General features: G+C 42.7%; 4 protein-coding genes across 5 annotated transcripts in view; 2 read left to right on the plus strand and 2 right to left on the minus strand.

Annotated features, from left to right (window-relative positions):
- Nucleotides 1–1565, minus strand: part of LOC126556723 (protein tincar) — a 28790-nt gene extending 27225 nt beyond the window's left edge. The window contains exon 1 of the mRNA XM_050212184.1: nt 956–1565. Within this exon, the coding sequence (XP_050068141.1) occupies nt 956–1545 (590 nt within the window). The 5' untranslated portion in view covers nt 1546–1565. The remainder of the gene's footprint in view (nt 1–955) is intronic.
- The window catches only part of LOC126557240 (nicastrin), a 380964-nt gene that overhangs the window by 346428 nt on the left and 14232 nt on the right, over nt 1–20304 (minus strand). The window lies entirely within an intron of this gene.
- Nucleotides 1–20304, plus strand: part of LOC126557054 (nuclear pore complex protein Nup107) — a 408812-nt gene that overhangs the window by 111437 nt on the left and 277071 nt on the right. The gene's annotated exons all lie outside the window — the stretch shown is intronic.
- Nucleotides 1–20304, plus strand: part of LOC126559365 (AP-2 complex subunit sigma) — a 576875-nt gene that overhangs the window by 59067 nt on the left and 497504 nt on the right. The gene's annotated exons all lie outside the window — the stretch shown is intronic.

Raw genomic sequence — 20304 nt, forward strand, 5'->3', positions numbered from 1 at the left:
TTCTCACCGCTTGGGGAAAGCTAGTCTGTCGGCAGTCGGTGTTTCGTTTTACCAGCAGCTGCCACCATTGTTATTAAGCACAGAGCAAGCATCCATCACTGGCAGACAAGACAAACATCGCCCCGTGAGACGCTGTGTACGATTGCTGTCTAAACAGCAATTGGAAGTGGCGCGAATCGGTGGAAAGATTTCGCAAGAAGTTCTAACATTCCTTAGCCTTAAAGGGAACCATCTTGCCAGCCGGCTTATGGTTGGCTGCAAATAGTACTGCAAGAGTGAATAGGATTATGAAGGTTTACGGTGCTGCACGGTGAAGGATTAGCTGATAGCGTGGGGCATATCTATTGGAACGATGCTCCACACAAACTCTAGTCAATATTCTTAGGTTTTGGCTTCTGAACCTTTGTTTCGTTGTGTTTTAGAGCGAGCGAGAGAGCCGAGGTGTACGCGAGCTGGTTTTAATTAAAGTTGGTGCTTGTGTTGCCGAATTCTGGCTTGTGTTTCATTAAGACGATCTCAGTTTTGCTGTGGGCGCAAGCTGACATGAGAATCGGGGCTGGGGTCGTGTTATGCAAAGGCGTAGCCATTTGGTTCTTGGAACAAACGCGGCTACAGTGAAGTTAAACCTTCTTCAATGCACGTACAATGTTTCGCAAGTGAAGAAACGAAGCGACTAGTCGTTGAGGAAGTCATCAAAAGTGCTGATACTGCAGCGCGTAATGAGAATATAATGAAAATTGTTTTGATTGTGTTTCGTTCGCAGAAACACCGGCCGGAATAGATTGCGATGGGTTGTCATGTTGCAGTAATTGTCTAACAAAGCAAACACAAATACAATTAGGCAAGCTAAGGCGGAGGATATCTATTCTCGCGAACCTCAGTGCGAATTCTTCAGGATCGAAATCCTTAAATAAGTAACCACAATAATCAGGCATGGTTGTGTGTGTAAACTTACCGCAAAGTTCCTTCGAAGGCTTCCTCTTCCAGTCCGTCATGGGTGGCCGGCGTTGAACCACGCCACAGCTTGGTGCCTGAGGCCAACTTCATACCATCGTTCGCCAGATTGCCTACACGAAAGAGGGCCGACGCTAGCAGTAGCGGCAGAAACAGGATGACCAATCCACAGAACACGATCTGTATGTCAAGCTCGGTGGTAGGCTTTTCGTACTTCCAGCTTAGCGCAGATAGACCGATGTACCGGTGGGTGCCCTGCACGATCAGGTATCCCTGCAGAAGTGTCATCAGAATGCCGTACCAGATGGACCAGAGCGTGTTGAGATGTAGCCGCCGGCGCCGATGTTTGCCGGGGCTGATATCGCTCGCGTGTGTCTGACGACGCAGTGAGCCAGCATTGGTCACGTACTGGGTGGAGGTATTGCTCGTCAGCACTACGCTGCTGTGCGATATGCTTGAGTTGAGACTTTGGCATTGCTTGGACGAAGCGGTCGAGGTGGCGGTGATGTTAAGCAATGATCGATTCTTCTTCGAAACCATCGTAATGTCACCACCGTTCTCGTACCCCACCAGTGAACCGGTTATTGACATCGTGAGCGTGAAGAGGAGCACTGTGTAGTCCTAAAGTTATGCAGAGTGTTGTGTTTCAGTGCTGTCAAAAGATGAGTCCAGTAGTGTTGCTGTTGCTAGTATACTACGTTATGAGGCTACACACTACGGCGGTCGTACAGGATTGCCCTCTTATGAATGTGTTTTAATTGCGTAAGTGTTTGACAGAACAAAGACTAGAGCCAACAACAAAGACATTGAGCAGTGGGCGTATGACGTGGCACAAAAGTGCATGTTATACGCCTTGGTAGCCGATGAACGGCCAAGCGGTAGGAATCGGCTCGGGGCTACGTATTTTGCAACAATCCTTTCGGTGGTTGCCTTCGATATGTTGGGTACATCATTGTGACGAGGGCTGATGATAGACGGTGCGCAAAAAAGTGAATATGAAAAGCTGTAGAAGAGAGAGAGAGATGAATTAGACGATTAGTGATTTTGTGGAATATTTAATTGATTGAAGTTCGATGGAGGCACATTTGTAAAAGAAAAGGGGTTGAAATAAAATTGCATACATGTTGGCATGGTATAAGCCTTGGAAAGCCCAAAGGTATGCAACTCACATAGCTCATTAAAGATTTTTAGACTTTGTTTTTACTCAACTATAACCTCGAAATACCAATAAGAACAGCACCTACTTTAACATATTTTACTTCGTGTCCAGAGATCTGTTCCCACTCGGTGATTTGTGGGTACATTTGTGTTATCTTTTCTTTTGCCCAACTGTTCCTAATCGATGTCAATTTAAAAGAAAAGGCAAGAATATGTGCTTCTTTTTTTACAGATTTGTCGCAAAGGTTTATCGTTGATTGACGAAGGTATATGTACACCCCAAAATGGGCAAGAAAAAGGTCTGCAAATCCGGTCACTACACCAACCAATCATTGGTCCAATGAACCCCTCCATGAGTCCTGTTTGTTATTTGTGGTGGATTGCTATTGTGTCTCGATATCAGTTAGGGGGTCTCGACATCCAAAACCCGAGACATACAATATGGCTTACTTCATCATGAACCATTAGCCCAGATGTGGTAAAGCGGACTACATTTTCTTCTCTTGCTAGTGAAGGTAATATTGTTGAGAAAAAAAAGTAATTCTACTACCATCACCCTCCACCAGGTTCTTTCGTAGGAGCTTATGACAGTTTGTGGAGCAAGGGCTGGACTAAAAATAAAGCTAAATTTTTGACAAAAGCAGAACGAGAGCACATTTTTTGCTGTTTTATTGTTTGTTTGTCTCGCCCATGTTTTGTTTGGCCACTCGTAAAACGTAACTCGTACAATGATGTTGGGGTGGCAAAAAAAGGACACAAAAAATAAAACAGAAACATTACAATGTCTCGATTGTAGCAGATTTTCATTCCCACCGGTCGATCGATTTACAGAAACACCAAAACGCGAGGAAAAACAAATTCAGCCGAATGTCCGGGATTGGGAAAAAAGTGAAAAAATTGGTTCACTCTGTGCATAGCTTGGAACTGTCTGGCATGGGAGAAGTAGTCGAAATAGGGAAATGAGACGTGGTGGAAATAAAATCAGCAATGACCAAACCTGCTCTCGAGGAGCGAGTGGAAATCGTGATGGGGGATTCTTTTTTGTGTATGTGTACGTGTCTGCTATGTGAGATGGAAGAAAAAAAACGCCTAGTGATGATGATGCTTATAGCGTTGAGCGAAAAAAAGCACCATTCAGGGAGCTTTGCATACGAGATTTCGGAAAATTCTTCTGTGTGTTGGATAATGGTGTTTTTTTTTCTTACGTAGAAGCTCATGATGATGATTGTGTTGAAGAAGATGTTCTCCAACATACACTACACCACTTTTTTCCATGCAAGCGACAAAGTCGTGGAAAGAACTCAAATATTGGAGTACCTTCCAGCGAACTAGCGAATGTTTATTTACATAATTCGATGCTAAGGACAAAAGTTTCCTTTCTTTTTCGTCAGTAAAATGCATCGCGACATCGGTTACATCAGGTGCAGGTTAAACTACCGGTGGCCACTATTACAAGCACCAGGTGCAGGCGCGGTATGGCGGGAAATATCATTTTTGCTTTGTCATTTGGATCAGTTTATGTTGCATTTTGTTTCCTTTTTTTGTTGCTGCGCAAACGAGCGAACACTTCGAAACGAAACGAGTGTAGCGATATAAGCAATAAAGCTTTAGGAACTTATTAAAAATACCGACAATAGCTTTGTCTGCTCGTTTGGCAAGGATGGTTCGGTGGTATTTTCGCACTGGGCCCGGTCAAAAGACACTTTAGAGTGCATTTGCGCGATGCAATCTTCTTTGATTGCATTCCGCTCGTTAGGGGCACGCATAAAAGCATCGTTGATGGCGATAAGTTAGGGAAAATTGAAAAGCAAAATCACGATTGAATCTGACTGTAAGTGATGGAGAAATTTTCTTGTGTGAAATAAATATAATTCGATTGAGAAGTACTAAGAAAATGGCCATCTTATTGGCTTGGTGATGCTTTTTGAAGGTACGAAATCTAATTAGTGATATTTAATTACAGCGTTTTTATATTTTAAAGTCTCCAAACTTTAATACACAACATATCAAATAAACCAGAACTGTCTATCATCGTAGCGATGAGTTGTGAACGAAATTATTTATACATATAAATTTCTTAAATTTTTCCGCCAGCACACAACTTCTCCCATTCAATAGTTCTCAAGTGCCAACCGCTCTCAAGCATCCATTTTCTAAATTGCTGCACGGTCCTGGAACTGCATTCGTTGCATTTCAAGATAAAATGGTACCACTTGTTGACGAATTCTCGGCCGACAGTACAAAAAACTTTCTTGCACTGCAACCGGGGGTTTTTCCCACCCGGGGTAGGGGCGTGTGACTCGATGTGATTGATGGTACATCGCTGTCCGTAGAGTGGCGGCACGGTAGCATTTCTGGTCTAGCGCTTCCGGCAAAAGAACTTTTAGCGACCTACTTTTTTACCAAATTGCCGCGCTCGACGACTCGGTAGCGGATATGCATTTGCTGCTCGTAATGGTGGTGGAGGCCCGTCATTTTGTTGCCTAACTTTCCCCTGTCAGGGTGGCTGCAGAGGAAAGAAGTTAAAGTAAAAAAAATCGGAGAAGCACCACTTGAGTGCACTGCAAAACTGTGCCACGATAAGGACCGCCGACGGCCGCAAGATTGTAAGGCAAAGCAAATGGGGAGAAAGGGAGGAACTCTCGGAGGCGGAAAGTTTTTCGTTCTACTAATGAAAACATTAACTTGCTCCGGTGTGCGCCACTCGGAAGTTGGCTAAGCGTTTTTCCTGGAAAATATTTAGCAACAACATGTTTGCAACATTATTGAAGCAGTAAGGCATAAAACTATCAGCGTGCTTAGTACAGCATCCGGCGCTCGTCCATTTGCATAAGCGGCATTCATGCTTGTATTTTCTCGGTCTCAGTTCTCGAACGTTGTGTTCGTTTAAAGTGCTTTAATTAAAAATCGATAGCAATTAGATGTCCATTTCGACAGTCCCGCAACTGGCTGAGCGTTTTTGAACCGGATAGAAGAGACGGTAAAGGAAATAGGATACAGTGTGGATATAATAAGCCAATCAATTATCATTAACGTCCGGAAATCATCTAACAAATGAAATTTCTTCGAAAACGGACGCAATCAACCACGAAACTCTCGGCGTGTTGATGGGAAATTGATGGTTAGCGTCATCGTTGCAAACGAGGCAAAGGAGTAAAAGCAATTGAGTGACAAGATGAGTTGAGATTAAATCATGATGCTTTAAAAGATTATCGTTATCAGGTTCCAGAAAGGTTAAGTAAAACGGCGAGTTGAAGTCGAAAAAAAACAGGAACAACAAAGAAATAAATGCCACCAGTCAAATGAATGAAAATCCAGCTGTCAAATCTAATTAGCGTCAGGCAGGAATTTGTAAAGCTGGTTAAGCGGTCCCGGAAAAAGAAAAATGGAAGATTAAAATTTCTTTCACAGCGTCTTTATCGCTTCTCATTATGGGGACAGAAAATTGTTTAAAAAATGCATGTAAACCATGCACCCCACACGGCACGAGCTTTATCACGTTCAACCATGTTGTTCCATTTCGTTGGACCGTGATTGATGAGACTGGCGCGTAATTTGATACTCGTAATTGACCGCAGTGCAACCCCGGCGCAGCCTTCGCCAACGTCTGGTGCGGGCAGCGTCTGTCATGTCGCTGGCCCGTAATAATTTCATTAACCATTCGTTTGGCCTACCGAGCCTTCCGGGTTTGCGGTGTGTTTGGTATATGTTCCGTTTGGGGGGGTGCGAGGTACCATTTTCCATTTCCTGGCCTGTGGAGGAGGCCGTGCTCAACAACCGGTTGCCGCTTCTTCCTTTCGCGGAAGTGAAAAATTGCTTCCGGAAGGCGACGGAGCACAATATAAATTGTTTCAGCAAATAAAAGCGCTGTTCATTTGTGCGGGAGGGTGGAGCATTATGGGGAAATAATTTTTAATAAAATTATACCTCCATTCCCGTGTTCGGGCCCCGTTGGTCGTCGGCTGTATGTAGTTACCAGGATCAAGTTTATTCCTTAACTAACTGTTGGGCGGTTTTGATGGAGGCGGGAGTTTCAGCGATCAGTTTTCGTGGCAGGCGACCTGATACTGACCGCAAAGAAGGTGGTGGCAGTTTTCCCAAAATTAATTACAGCATAATGCAGTCGATAATCCTATTAGTAAGTGTCGTAATCAAGCCACAGCTACAGGCAAACGGTTGGATGGTTTGGTTTGATGAAAGGACCAACAGAAGGTATGGGAATGATTATGAAGCAGAAATTTGTAGTATTTCAGTAGTGATTTTAACCAGCAAAAAAAAGGAAAAAGGTAAAAAATGTTTGGATTTCATATATTCCACATGGGAATGCTTCAACGCCTGAAAGTATGCAATAGGGATGTAAAAGCAAATTTCAAATGTTTTTTCGTTGTAAGAAGGCTGGTTTAGGATCAATAATTTTCTTTTCAAATTAAACATTTTCATTAGTTCAATATCGATTCTGTAAAGTTCAGTTCATTCTATTAGCAAATAAAAAGCTCCCAAACATCGTGCATCAGCAATAAATAGCAACATAAACATTCGCACCGTTGCCAGTTTTACAATGTTTGCCGGGTGCAAGATAAAAGTCTTCAATTCAATTATGGAGAGCACAATTTTCCTTTCCAACCAAGCTCCCCGGATTTTGACGTGGAACTTCATATTCCACCTTTCCTTCCACCGGAGGGGTAAATCTCATTATGGCTATTTCTCTAGGAAAAAAAAAGTCGCACGCAAAAAAAAACAACACAAACCCTCACCAAACAACAACGCAACGCTGGCAAAATCATCGAAAACCTACAATTACATTGCGGGCAGTGCCAAACTGATAGACCATACCTGGTACGCGAAACTTCTTGCCCGTTGGCAACACAACCAAATGGTTCGCCGGTGAAGAAAAAATAAACACACACAGTGAACGGTGTTTATTTTTTATGATGCTATAATCTCGCCGAAATGGGCACTTACTGTCCTCCTGAGCGGGAGCGGGTGTGTGTGTGCATGATTTTATGTTTTATTTATGCTTTGTTTTTCGCCCCACTTACAGTGTTGATGGAGTCTTTGTGGAGCAGGAGTTCGGGTTTTCTCCGTGCTGCGATTGATCCTGATAAAAAGGCCAACACAAGAGCGATGGGCAACGTGGCGGTGTAATAGAACGATCAAGTGCTGTGCGCCGGTGTTGTTTGATTTGGTGTCCGGGGCTCACCGTCACCTCATAAAAGTACACACAAAACGCTCCACTGACCTGGTAAGGTTGACTCTATTCCGTTCGAGGCATCGTTGATTAGACAAAAAGGCAATTTTGTTGCGCGTTAGAAATTTAACGGTGTGAAACAAAAACAAAACAGTCGGCCAACGTCGCAAACATTTTCTATTCCTGCGAGTTTGCGAATGTGTAATGCAGTGGTATGTGAGTCAAAATGAGCGTTGAGAGCAAATACCTTTGTTATTCAGAAATTGAAAAATTCAGATAAAGAAGTTTGCTGATGGTGAGAAAGAGAAACTTTGCATGCAATTTGATCATGTAAGATTTTGGGTCTTATTTGTTTCATTTTTCATTTTACTTGTATTTTACGTCAAGTATGATAACTCTCAGACACTTTTTTGTATCTATTATTCCTTAAAGTCATGCCATTTGCATACTTTAAGGCTTTGATGTAAGGTTCAAAATGTAGAAATATGCTTTACACACATTCCTAGTACATGTTGCATTCAACTTAACAAACAACGGACCAAATTGAAACATATCACACGTAGCGCTAAGCTCCACGTTGAACATACACACTGACACATGCTTCTTGCACATCGGGAATTGACGTCTAAAAAAAAAGAGAACCACTGTCCTCAGCTCTACTAATCCGTCCCGTTGTTTGCAATCCAAATCCCCATTGCGTAACACAGCTAGTGACAAAAATTGGTGCCATCGTTGCGGTACGTTGATTGGTGCGTTTGTTGTTTACATTTGTTTCTCTCAATTGCATCATCATTCTGGATCATTGTTTATCTTCCGGCCAGTATGGCGGTCCTGCTAGTCCGCTAGTTGAAGTCCTGCGAGACCGATTCGCTGACTGTGCAGACATTGCAGCCACAGAATAGGGGGAAAATAAATTAAGCGAAGTTAGTTGCCGTTTGTTGCAGACATGAAACGTCAATCCTGTGTGTTTGAAATGTATGTTGGTACACTGCTCAAAGTTTGCGGTAGTTGTAATAGACGGGCATCTCCAGTGGGGCGGTGATAAATAAATACATATGTGACGGAATGTTTAGATTTGGTTGGCTAGTGAGTTGTATGTACGACCAGCTGTTGTCGTTGTCGTTCATCATCATCCCGAACCGACATTATGGAGACAGTACGCGAGGGTTGTGAAGAACCAGTTCCTAGAAGCTACAAACAAGGAAGTCTCGTGCAACTGCGGACCATTAAAACTCGCTTTCAATGACAATCACGCTCGGGCCCGAGGAATCCGATTTCCTTCTCCCATCCCCGTCGACTATTTTTACACATGTCGAAAGCTTCCCATCAGTCATGGATAACTAATCCGCCCCGTTGTCGTATGGGGCAAAAGGGAGCAACATATCCATTACTATCATAATCTACATCATCATCAAACGTTATCATCATCCTTATCATCATCAGCCCTGCTTATCGTCTTACACCCTTGCGTATCCAAGTAGAAAGCACACGTACTCAGAACCGGGACGGTGTATGATTCGTTTTCCATTTTTCTACATCGTTACGAAAATAACATCAACGAGCAGGGAAAAATAAAAAGGGCTCAAAGAATGGTAGCATTTTCTTTTCGTTCCCTGGTGATGTGGATTCAACGGGCACTGTTTTTGAGTAAACGAGACACGTTGTTTATGTAGGTAAACTGTTTTGGAAAAAGGAAAACCTCTTGCTTTGAAAGAGTATAGAGTTTGACAGACAAATTTCAAGCTTGAGGGAATTTTGCAATATTTTATTTTCGAGTTATGATTTTCGTTACACAAAAAAAAGGGTTAAATTCTTCGATAAATGTGATTGCTCCATGCTTATGTTACTAATGTCGAAACAAACGTTTTTATGCGTCCAAAAACAGCAACACAATGTCATATTGTAGATATTTGTAGAAACTGATATTGCGAATTCGATTCCGACGCTTCGAGAATAGCGTTCGTATTTTTATTGTGATCCGGTGTATGGTTTTAGAATAAATATTTTTCAATCTCGTGGTTTGATTTTTTGGGAGATTCTTGGAAACTGGCTTCAAAGATTTGATCAGAAAAAAATCATTTATCTATCCCTAGGCATCCCTCATGGCATAGCAGCAGCAGAATAAGCGCTAGTCATATTTCATGCCACTTTTTGCAGGAATAGATACTTCACGAGATTGAACAGGGGATTTTGGCAAAAGGGTGTGAGGGTGATAAAATGCCACGAGCAGCACATTCAAGCACGAGGGGCACGACTAAAAATGTTTGCCATCGATTTTCGTGCAGCCCATGCTCACTTTGAACCCGAAAGCATCTGCATGATGATATGGAGGGGCGTTATTGGAACAGAAAATCCTCATATAAAGAGGAGTTAGGAATGCTTGAAGAAAAGAAAAATGGTAAGAAAAGGAGAAAAGATTGTCCATGCCTTTTATGTTCGAAAAAGGCCATCTTCTGTAGGTAAACTATTGCAAAGAAAAAGGGAAAAAACGATTTGATGCATTCCAGCCACTTGCAATCTAAAAATTCGTCGCCTGTTTCTTAGCAAGATAGTTGATTTTTTTGTTGCTTGTTGGAGCTTGTCGCTGTTCCATACTTTCTCCGTAGGAAATGTAACGTCTAGTACGTCGGTAACAGTAATTCAACGTGATCGAACGCTACCGGTGTGGACGTGACGTGAAGCATGGTCACGCGGCCGAACACTAGGCGGCTCCATCGATGCTGCACATTGCAATTGTCGAGGTGCATCGAACGTGCAGCTTCAATGTGAATGCAAACGAACGAGTGGGTGTAGCTTTTCCTGCTTTTACTCGAGTTTTTCTTTACTCTTTTGCTACTATTATACAGCACACCTGAACGTAACAGAAACTAAGGGGAATGGTCACGATGAACGATTTTGGATTGGCTATGAAAATATTGAATTTAATTCCACTTACAGAGAACATCCCGTGGGATGCACTCTGCAAAAAAATAAGAGTGAATCTGGATCAAACCTTTCATTGGAAGCAATTAATTTTAATGAATGCCTTCATTGAGGGACTTTTTTTGTTGTTTAACGTACGTAAGTTCGAAAGATAATAATAAAAACATACGTACAAACTGACCATAGCAAATAAAAGAAGAAAAGAAAAAAACAATGCATGTATTCAGTGCCTTCAGACTCACAGCTCACGGTTCAATTAAAAAGCTTGTGCACGTACTGACCACGAAAAAGAATGAATGACCACCAGACAGCCGGTTCTTGCAGTGGCATTTCATCGGGAAACTCAATTAAGCTTGTACCGTGCTTCCCGCTGCTGCTCAACGTCCGTACGATTTTCACGTAAACACAGAGTACTGCCCGTTTGGAAAATGCATTCCGAATGCATTCCCGTGCAGATGATTTGATTTCTTCCTCACGATCATGGTGAACTGTCGCTCCGAATATGCGGGAAAAGGTGTGACAGCGAAACAAGTTCAATTTGAGGTTCGAGTGGCCTGTGCTGTTTTTTAACGCGGTCTACCCAATGAAACAACCATCGGAGTTTAAAGTGAGCAAATGTCAACGACATTTCATCAATCAACGCAACCATACACGGTGTGGGTGGGAAAAATCAAAACTAGCAAGCTTTCGCACGATGACGATGTGATCCTGGACCAGACGGAGTCTGAGCTTTCTACACCGCATCAACGGGCGATGACGTTTTCCAATTGATTCTGATCGTTGTTGCAAAAGTGAGCCACATATTCATGTTGCTAGCTTATTCAGCAGTGAAACTGAAGTCGTTTTTATTGTATTATTTTGGTCCGTTTTTTTTGTACCCTTCCAACCACAAACAGCACTGAAAACATAACCAATCGGTGGATTATTTGCAGCATAGGGCTCGCGTGAACTGTCGTGTGACTGGTGTAGAACCTAACCTCAAAAACACAGCAAAAAATACAAACACAGAAACCGTTGGTCACCGTTGGTAGCTGGTGGTTTTGTCCACTTCGTTGTCACTATGCTTTCCTGAGGGAAAGTCTTTTTTTTTTTACCGCAAATTCAAAATCTCGTTACAGAACAGTTACAATCGTTTAGAGTTTGAATGTGTTTTTTCTCACTTTTATCAGAAATGGGAAAATGGCGACCACAAAACCACCAAGCTGGGAGAAAATTTATGTTTTGTAGGTGTTGCTTACAGATGCAATAGCACTGAAACGTTTATATTTGTTGTATACGTTTCACGACATGTAAATTGACCAGTAGGTGTTAGTGAGTCGTGTGCTGGAAAGGTATTTTCCCCAAATTATCTCTAAAAATATAGGATATACGAAGAAGTAGATAAAAAGATATACTTTAAATAATTGGAACTAAACAATAATGGCTCCAATAATATTTAAAAAAATGAAAAAAGATTGCTCACCTCCATAAGCTTCCAAAACATCATTTTATTCCAACTTTAAAGGTGAGATTTTCAAACGATAGCAAAAGTCTTCGTAAAACTCTTTAATCCTTTCAGAAGCCTTCGATTGCGTATTGCGATGAGAAGGTGTATTTTCAATTCACGGTTTGCACTAGAATCGGTATGTATAAAACATTAATCCAATTTCTAACTCAACTGCCCAGGGAACCCTGGGAACTGCGGGAAGAGAAGAAGAAGAACCAATCAAACCAGTCGTATCATTGCCCAATCCTTAGCAAACGGGCGACTCAAACTGTGCACAGAAAGGGTATAAACGGAGCAAAAAGTGCCCGCAGCGTTAGCAGAAAAGGAATTACTAGCGAAAGAGGGGGCGAGCGATCGCACCCACAAACGTGACAAACGGCACTGGCAAAGGATAAATTTCATTTGTTCACCTACCGCGCGCCACTCCCGCACGGTGTAAGGTAAGCAGCGCAAAGTCGTTGAATCGTAATTTAGAATGCTGCATTCGTCGTCGGGTAGACGTTAGGGTTCCCCGTTCAACTTCGATTGGATGTGTATGTATTGCAGCAGAGACATTCCATTCGAACTGGTGACCACCTGTATAAATCCTTGCAACGAGCGAAACTGGTAGAAATCTTCTGAATGTCTCTGAATGGTCATCGAGCGTTCTGGGTGGGTAATTGATAAATCCCGTGCGAAAGCTACCCACGACGAGGAGCATATCTACGGGGTTGATCATTCAAATGATGATTTCAAGGGATTGTAACAGTAACCATTACGATGGACGGACGTGATTGTGTAGGGAATAATTTGCCTGCATAATGGATTGTGTTTTTGAAGTTAAACGATGGAAATAGATTTCGAAAAGTATATTAAATTACAGCTAAAGAATGTGTGTAAAATATACTACAAACTATTTTATAGTTTTAAGCTCATTATGCGCTCGTAATGTGTTCTCAGATTTACACGAACTGCGCAACCATACGAGAAGCATATTTAATTTATTATGAATAAACAGTGTCATGGTTTGCTTGTATTTCCAGTAACTGAATTTTACCCGTGCTTCACTGTTCACAACTTTCCCGTGGAGAAATCAGGTTAGTTTTCCAGCGCTCTCGTGCTGCTACCGGACCAATACTGACAGTCCATCCATCCATCTATCAGAAGCATCAAACGGGCTTTCCTCGCCGACGTCGTTGTACCATGTAAATTAGCAACGACGAGTGCGTGTAGTGGCATGAACGCTGTTTCATTAGTGCTTCGAAATAAGCTAAACAATTAGGATGATTTAATGAAACGATCTACCCAGTAGCCTCCAAAATGGCGCAGTCGGTAGGGTGTTGTAGCGAGTACAGTGGCAGACTTTCGGTGTTGCTTCAATGATCTGCCGTACAGAGTCGTCCGTTTGCCTACATTTCACTGAAGGTGAAACCAAAGCAATGCAATTAGCGGCGTGGTTACGAGCGGTATGTAGCTGGCAAACTTCATGGTACCCTTCCGGGGTGTGCTGCGGTTGGAAGCGTAGGAAATAAGGACTACCACAATTGGTGTGCTGTAATGAACATAAACAACAACATGCCGGCAAGCAAAACGAAGGCTCGGCAATGCATGTACTGGGTTCGTCGCAAAAATTGAAGTCAACGATTGGGTTAAAGTGAACGCTAGACGTTGACAGTTGGAAAGCCTCGTATTGGCGCGTATTATCCTGACTGCCATCAGCACTGCTTTTGATTAACATTTCCTTTCGGACGTTTTCGGAATCAAACATTATTGGATGTGTATTGTAGGTGCAAGAAGCTGCACTGCCGGAACGTAACACCAAATGTGTGGCGTTAGATTTCGTCTAGCAAATGCTGGAAACCTTGCTAGTCCTTCACATGGTCGACGCGGTAGTCCTTTCGAGTGCACTTTTGTTAGCTGGCACAACTCACCATCACCATCAGGAATGTTAAAACACATTACGACCGAACCTGGGAGGTATAGAACGGATATCGCATGTGCAAACCGGCAACTATCATTGACATTGTACAGACGTCCAGACACACGTAACGTTCGCCGATGATCCTTTTTTGGAAGGATAACGAACGAAGAGTCGCATCTCGCAGTAACAGCGCCAGCTATGTAATAGCCTTCTGTTCCACTTGATCCTGTAACACGCGCACTTGTCCACCAAGTAACACAATGCGATGCACCAGCCCCAGACCGAGAGTCACTTGAAGTTTAATTCAATTACTGTACGGTGAATGACTTTTGCTTTACACAGGCAATGGCCACACACATACACGTGCATACACTGTGGTCAATTGGTGAACTCGTCCGTACGCAGGAGCACATTTCTGTGGGCACTGCTGCTTGATCCTGCGGCACTGGTTTTAAGGGTTGAGCTTTAAATACCCTTTTCGTTGGGTGGGTGGATAGATATAGTGGATCCTTCGGGCTTACCGGTACTGGTCGATGGAAAAAATAAGAAACAGTAACTTCACGCTGCCATACAGAATGGCTTGACCGACCGAGGCTCAACGAGGTTTTGCGTTAAAAGACCAGACACCATAACTAAACTTCCGGGCTTGAAGGTGAAGCTGTTCGCTGAGCAGCGTTAAGGGATGACACAAAGCACTGTAACGAGTGGTTGACGATTCGATCGTCTGATAGTGTTCAATCGGGAGGATACGTTGTATCATCAGACAGGCAGACATTTTTGGAGGATTCAGCTTGCTTTTCATCATCCCATTGTGTCTCTGTGGCGAGTTGTGCTAGCATATTCTCGGGTAGGGTTGTGGGCCGATTAATCTTTAATGTAATACGATTTTACGGATACTTGACACAGCATTAACGGCATTTGCTGAGCCATGAGATCGTGCAACACTTTACCTTTATTAATTAATTTAGAATACTCAGGGTGTAACGCTTTTCAAGTCTTTAATTAAAAATTACAAGAAAACAACGACAGCCCTTGCAAGGAAGAACACAAGGAGATGAAACATTATCTATTTAGTGAGGAAACTTTTTAACACCATTGCTTGCGGTAAAGTCCGTTGCAAGTAGTATGTGCGAGAGGATTGAACGTAAACTTTCGTCGGAGTTGGGGTTGGATTGATTTTACTTTATTTCCTTTGTGGTGTACCCAGGACGCTAAAGGGAGAGCCGGTGAGAGATGAAACTTTTCAAAGCGCATTGCGGAAATGTACCACAAAACTTTCACTTCAAGTGACCTAAACCATGGTTGGTCATAAACAAGTCAGTGGAGGGACAACATATTTTCCGAACTTTGTGTGTGTGTGTGTGTGTGTTTGGCCAAGAAGCGGGAAAAAGAATGATATGCATCCGTTGGGTGGGGAAAACGAGGGAAAATGCTTTTCCACACACCACCGGCAAGGTCATTTATTTGGGATTAGTGTTGCAGCATAATTATAATCTATGGGCAACCGGTATTAGACGAGCGACGACGCGACGATGCGAGCAGCGCCGTAAGTTATGCAATTAGTTCGCTTTTGCAACCACCGCAGAGGGAGGATTTATTTCTCTAATGAGCACAAACGATGACGGGCCTGAAATTTTTGATCCGACATTATTGCGTTTTGGAAGATTTAAATGGAGTTTACTGTGTGTGTGTGTGTGTATTCTATGGAGGTTTATGTTGCTTGCGGAGTGGTCATAAAAATAAATACGTGGAGGAATGAAAAAATCGGACAAACGTGTACATAAACAGTCAGGTAGGGTTTCAATTTGACTTGTGAAGATATTTATATACACATTGTCCATGATTATGGATTTAAAAGCAATTAGATGAGAGCAGTAACCTGTTTTCTATTTGTAGTACCCTAAATCCCTGGCAATCGCAGGCTAGACAAAGATGCTTTTCTACCGTGAAAACATCTCCAGACGGCTGGGAATGCTATTGATCGCATCAATGACCGTCGGGGACAGAAGACAGAGCGTTTCATTTTCAGTTTGTGTCTGCGTTTTTGTCTGCAACAAAAACAAAAATCCTCCATCGTAGCTTGAAAAAGGCTAAAAGCACAATAGGACACAGTATGACGTCCTGGAATGTCACTTCGTGAGAATATTTGTGTCAAATTGGTAGAGACAAGGAGCACGGGTTTACGTCCAACGTTTGATGGCTGTTCGGTGGTGGAAGCGTTAGCAGCGCCGGTCTTACCACGGCAGGACCGGGGTGCAAACCTCATGCGAATCGTTCCCCCGAAGTGAGGACTGACTATCATACTACGTGGTACCAATTAGTCCAGTAAGCCATTCGACGGCTGGCGTGACCTAGCAGGCTCTAAAGCCAAGGAAAAGAAGAAGTACGAGCCCAGAACACATTTTTGTTTGAAGAAGGACGAGTTGGCCGTATTGCTAAGCCCGCCACAATTCTAGTTATAAAATTTAAAATTTAATGCATGGTATTAAAGTCCCTTACAGTGTTACAGTTACATGTTTAAAAATGTCTTCGAGAACAAGGAGTCAAGTTTTTACCAGTTAAGGATGAGAATAATTGTACCTCTAGCCAGTAACAAAGATCCTTACATAGGCCAAGTGCTAAAGAGGTCCACTAGCAAACGACGAAACACGAGCTGCCGGAAAAATACGTCGGCTAAAACCTCTTTTCCTGCTGAGAGCTGTGAATAATTACGTTCATTGCTTCCTGTGGCGTTCCTTTGTTTAGGTGCGTATTTGTACTCCATTCGTGCCGTTACTTTTACGACGATGGGAGCGTTTAATTTGACATTTTTTAGGTACCGAAAAACAGTGCGCTTGAAGAGCCGATTGTTGAGTGAATGATTTGAAAATAGCTATTTTTCTTGACACCATCACAATAGACCCGTCCTCCTCATCCTTCAACGCTCCAGCGAAATGGGTTGGGGAACGTGAAATGGAGATGAAATTTTTCTTCTTTATACTCCTTAGTGGCTCGCCCCGGTATTCATGGGCTTGGTAATATTAGAGGAAAAAACTCTACCCTCGCTGTGGGAGGATTCCACAAGGCTCAGGACAAGAAGCGCACAGTGGGAAATTTCGTAGAACATTGAGCCGAAATTTTGGGCAACCGCTAACCAGTCTCTCAGCTTGATAGACAGCGTAATCGAGTTTGGGTTGTGGACGCACGCTGACTTGGATGATTGAGACCCGTTCCAAGCTGACCAATTTATGGTGAGAGATGAAAATGTAATGAATCACTTGTTTTGGTTGTGTGGGAAGAAAGGCAATCATGCGGTCGGGTTTGATGGAAATAAATCACCCGACGAAACGAACTGATATTTACACTTGGAAGCCGTTTTAATCGTGAATGGAGTAATAAAATAAAGAACGCCTAAATGTAGGCAACAACGCTTGACAGTGAGCTGTACATCTTGTAAAATTTTTTGCTCTTGATAGAGCGTATAAATACAAAACCGAAGTGGACGATTAGTTTGTTGACATCAGCATAAATATGAGCAAACACAATTTAACTAATGCATCTTTATCGATGAAAATGCCCGATGTGAAAATGCACCATACCATATCGTCTGGAAAATTGCGACGGATATCACACCCTTCATGACAAACGAACGATTTCGAACGGGCTCCGTAAGGTCTGCAGAAACGACAGACAGATGATTGGATAAGGGAGAAACCCGTACGAATAGATAGAAGGGCTTAAGTTCTTGCTGATGATATGTAAGAGAAAGTGACACTGACAGTGACACTGACGTCGTTGTGGAAAATTGCAGTACTTTTCCCTTCCAGTGTTTAGCACTGAAGGACGACGATGGAACAGGTTCTTATTTCTTGTTCAGCGCAAAACAAAAGAAGAATGTGATCGTCCTTTTCCCTGCTCGAAAACATTCACTTTCAATGTAGAGGGCCCCTTTTTGGTGCTGTAGAATTTATGAATTGCTGTTTCTAGCGTTGTTCGCCATACGTCAGAATTGCAGAGGAGAGCATCCATGCTGCACATTGCTACCATACGATGGTGCAAAAATGATTTGTTTTGCTTTTGCACACACCGTTCGTCCATGTAATTGTATGCTGTTGCATGTTTACCACCGCTACACGGTGAACACTTGGTTTGGCTTGCTGTAAGCTAAAAAGTTAACTAAAAAGGCTCGGTGAGTTGTTAATAGAGTAGCGTTTTAGAACCGTTCTGACTCGTGCAACGTTTATTTTTCAAACCTTCACGTACCCTTACGACGAAGAAGCAATTTCATCTCGAGTCGCGTTTCGGTTGTGCGTGTACCGTCGGGTTGTGTATGCGTTTTGTTTGTTACGCTTCTCACCACATTTCAACGCAAAACTCAAATGGCAAGGGATGGAGACGCCTGGTGCTGACACGCTTGATACGCACCCACACACACTTGCACATAATCACTGAGTGGGATTTCAAAATGACATTGCGGTGATGGTAGACAAAGCCGGCGAGTGGCCATGGGTGGCACACTGAATGGCATGACGACGGGCCGACCGTGGAGAGCATAATTGTTCAGGCATTTATGCTGTGACGTTTTTCCCTCCCGGGAGTCTCTCGTATCGTCCGTCCGTTGCTTGCCCCTGGGGGTTTGGTATACAACAGCTAGGGAGCCTTGGACTTTCCCTTTGTAATCATTGCAAACCAAGCGTTGCCACGGGTGTATGCGTCAAGTTGAGCGAATCCAAAAACCTAACGGCTTGAGTTGGATCAGTCCAGGAATGCTTTTGGAGAGGGAGCTTCAACGGTAGACTGTCGAAAATGTGAGAAAGGCAAAGGGCCGACCTTTCGGTGCTTCCAGGCTTGACAGGAACGTGGTCGTATCAAACGTACGTCAAGTTGACACCTTAGCTGTTATTGTTTTTTTGTGTGCGTGCATGTGTATGTATGAGATTTTGATTGAAGGTTATCACTTGTGGATCTTGAAGTGGGTGTTGAATGAAGGTCAGGTTGAAGATGTATGAACTTGATGGGTTATTAGATTTTTATTATTTTTGTCTTATTATTTATTATTTTATTATTTTTATCTTTTTGTTGCAATGATTGTATTTAAATAAAGTCGTGTTTGTTTCATACAAAAATAAAACTGTCAGAAAGGAAAACCAGAAAACAGTCAGAACCAATATCATGCAGCTAACCACAAAGCGAAATTAAATACTATATTGCTGTTGTGGTAGAGAAAATGAGTGAACCTCACAAGACTCTGTTAAGAACAGGAAAATGCAAAGGGAAAATGTGCGAAATGCTGTTACGGAATAAATAATGTTGTTTTGCGAAAAACTTGCTAACACATTGAATATAACTCATGTACATGAAGACTGTATAGAACATTTGCCTTATTTTCGCAAGTGAATGAAGTATGAGAAACATAGAAAACACAGCATTTGTATGTTGTGGGCTGGTTTTGGGAGCAGAAATTGAATAATAATTAAACATTCATAGGACTTTTTAAGGAGTTAAACGGACTCGTTTTATGTTTATCCTACTAAAGCAGGGTCCTGAAATAGTGAATGAGCGCTGATTTGCAAAAAATATTCCACTTGAAGATAGATAATACTTGTTGAATAATAATACAAAATACCACGATCCAGCCAAGGTCTCTTAGAATTCTTTTTCATTCTTTTATATGCTAATTTTTTTGACTTTGCTTTAAAATGGAAATCTCTTGCAATTTAATGCAGCAACTTATAGCGGAGTGTTCTCTAGCCACGCATAATCCGACGAGAATTTAAAGGGAATATTTAAAACCTTACCGAAACGTCAACCACACGAAAAAGAATCTTAATAATAATAACATTGCCATCTTGTTGCGCTCTCTACGTTGGATTAACTCCAAACCCAAACGAAAGAGGTTAGTAACGAACGACAAAACGCTGACAAAGTTCCAAAAGGAACGACTCGCCCCAGAACCACCGTATGGGCAAAATGATCGCGACACAATGGATCGTTACCCACGGCTTGCGATGACTATAAATGGCTGAATTAAAATCACGGCACGAAAGCAAAATAAATAATGTGTCCCATTGGGGGGGAGTCGACCTCCTTACTATCTACTTCCTTCCGCTACACTTTCTATCCTGCCGGCGGTAGTACGGCCTAGTGATGATAAGTGACCGACCATTTCGCTCGACTTGGTGGAAAATGTTTCCGCGAGTGTAGCAGCCGGGACACGCATTTTAAAAGCGATTGCTTCGTCTAGCACTTGGGATGGGTCCCAAGTGTGCCGGGCGGGATGGAGATGATTTTTTTCCCCGACAACCCGCAACGTTTGCTGCCATTTTAGCAATGGAGTTTATGATGTTCGTTCAGCTGGTATGGTTCTGAACCGGCAGTGCCCCGGTGTTCCATCGTGACGGAGCGAAATAAACCGACCCCGGAAGGAAGCACATAAATGGTGGAAAAATACAAGACGGCAAGCAAGTTCGTGTCTTTAGGTGCGACGGAAGATGCTTGCAAAAGGACACTTGAAAGGATTAAAATTCCATTCGACGAGTTGAACGCAGAAAAAAAAGACCATCGCCTGTGTCTGGAGGGTCTGCTTTTTTCCACCCCATCCCGGTGTGTCCCGATGCCATCGGATCATGCTGGATCAATCTGCAGGAAGCTTGTGATTATTTGTTTGAGTTGTGCCCTAGGTGTAGCTAAGCCTTTTCCCGGAAAGCTTACGAATGC

This window comes from Anopheles maculipalpis, chromosome 2RL (genome assembly GCF_943734695.1).
Source record: "Anopheles maculipalpis chromosome 2RL, idAnoMacuDA_375_x, whole genome shotgun sequence".
Taxonomy (NCBI): domain Eukaryota; kingdom Metazoa; phylum Arthropoda; class Insecta; order Diptera; family Culicidae; genus Anopheles; species Anopheles maculipalpis.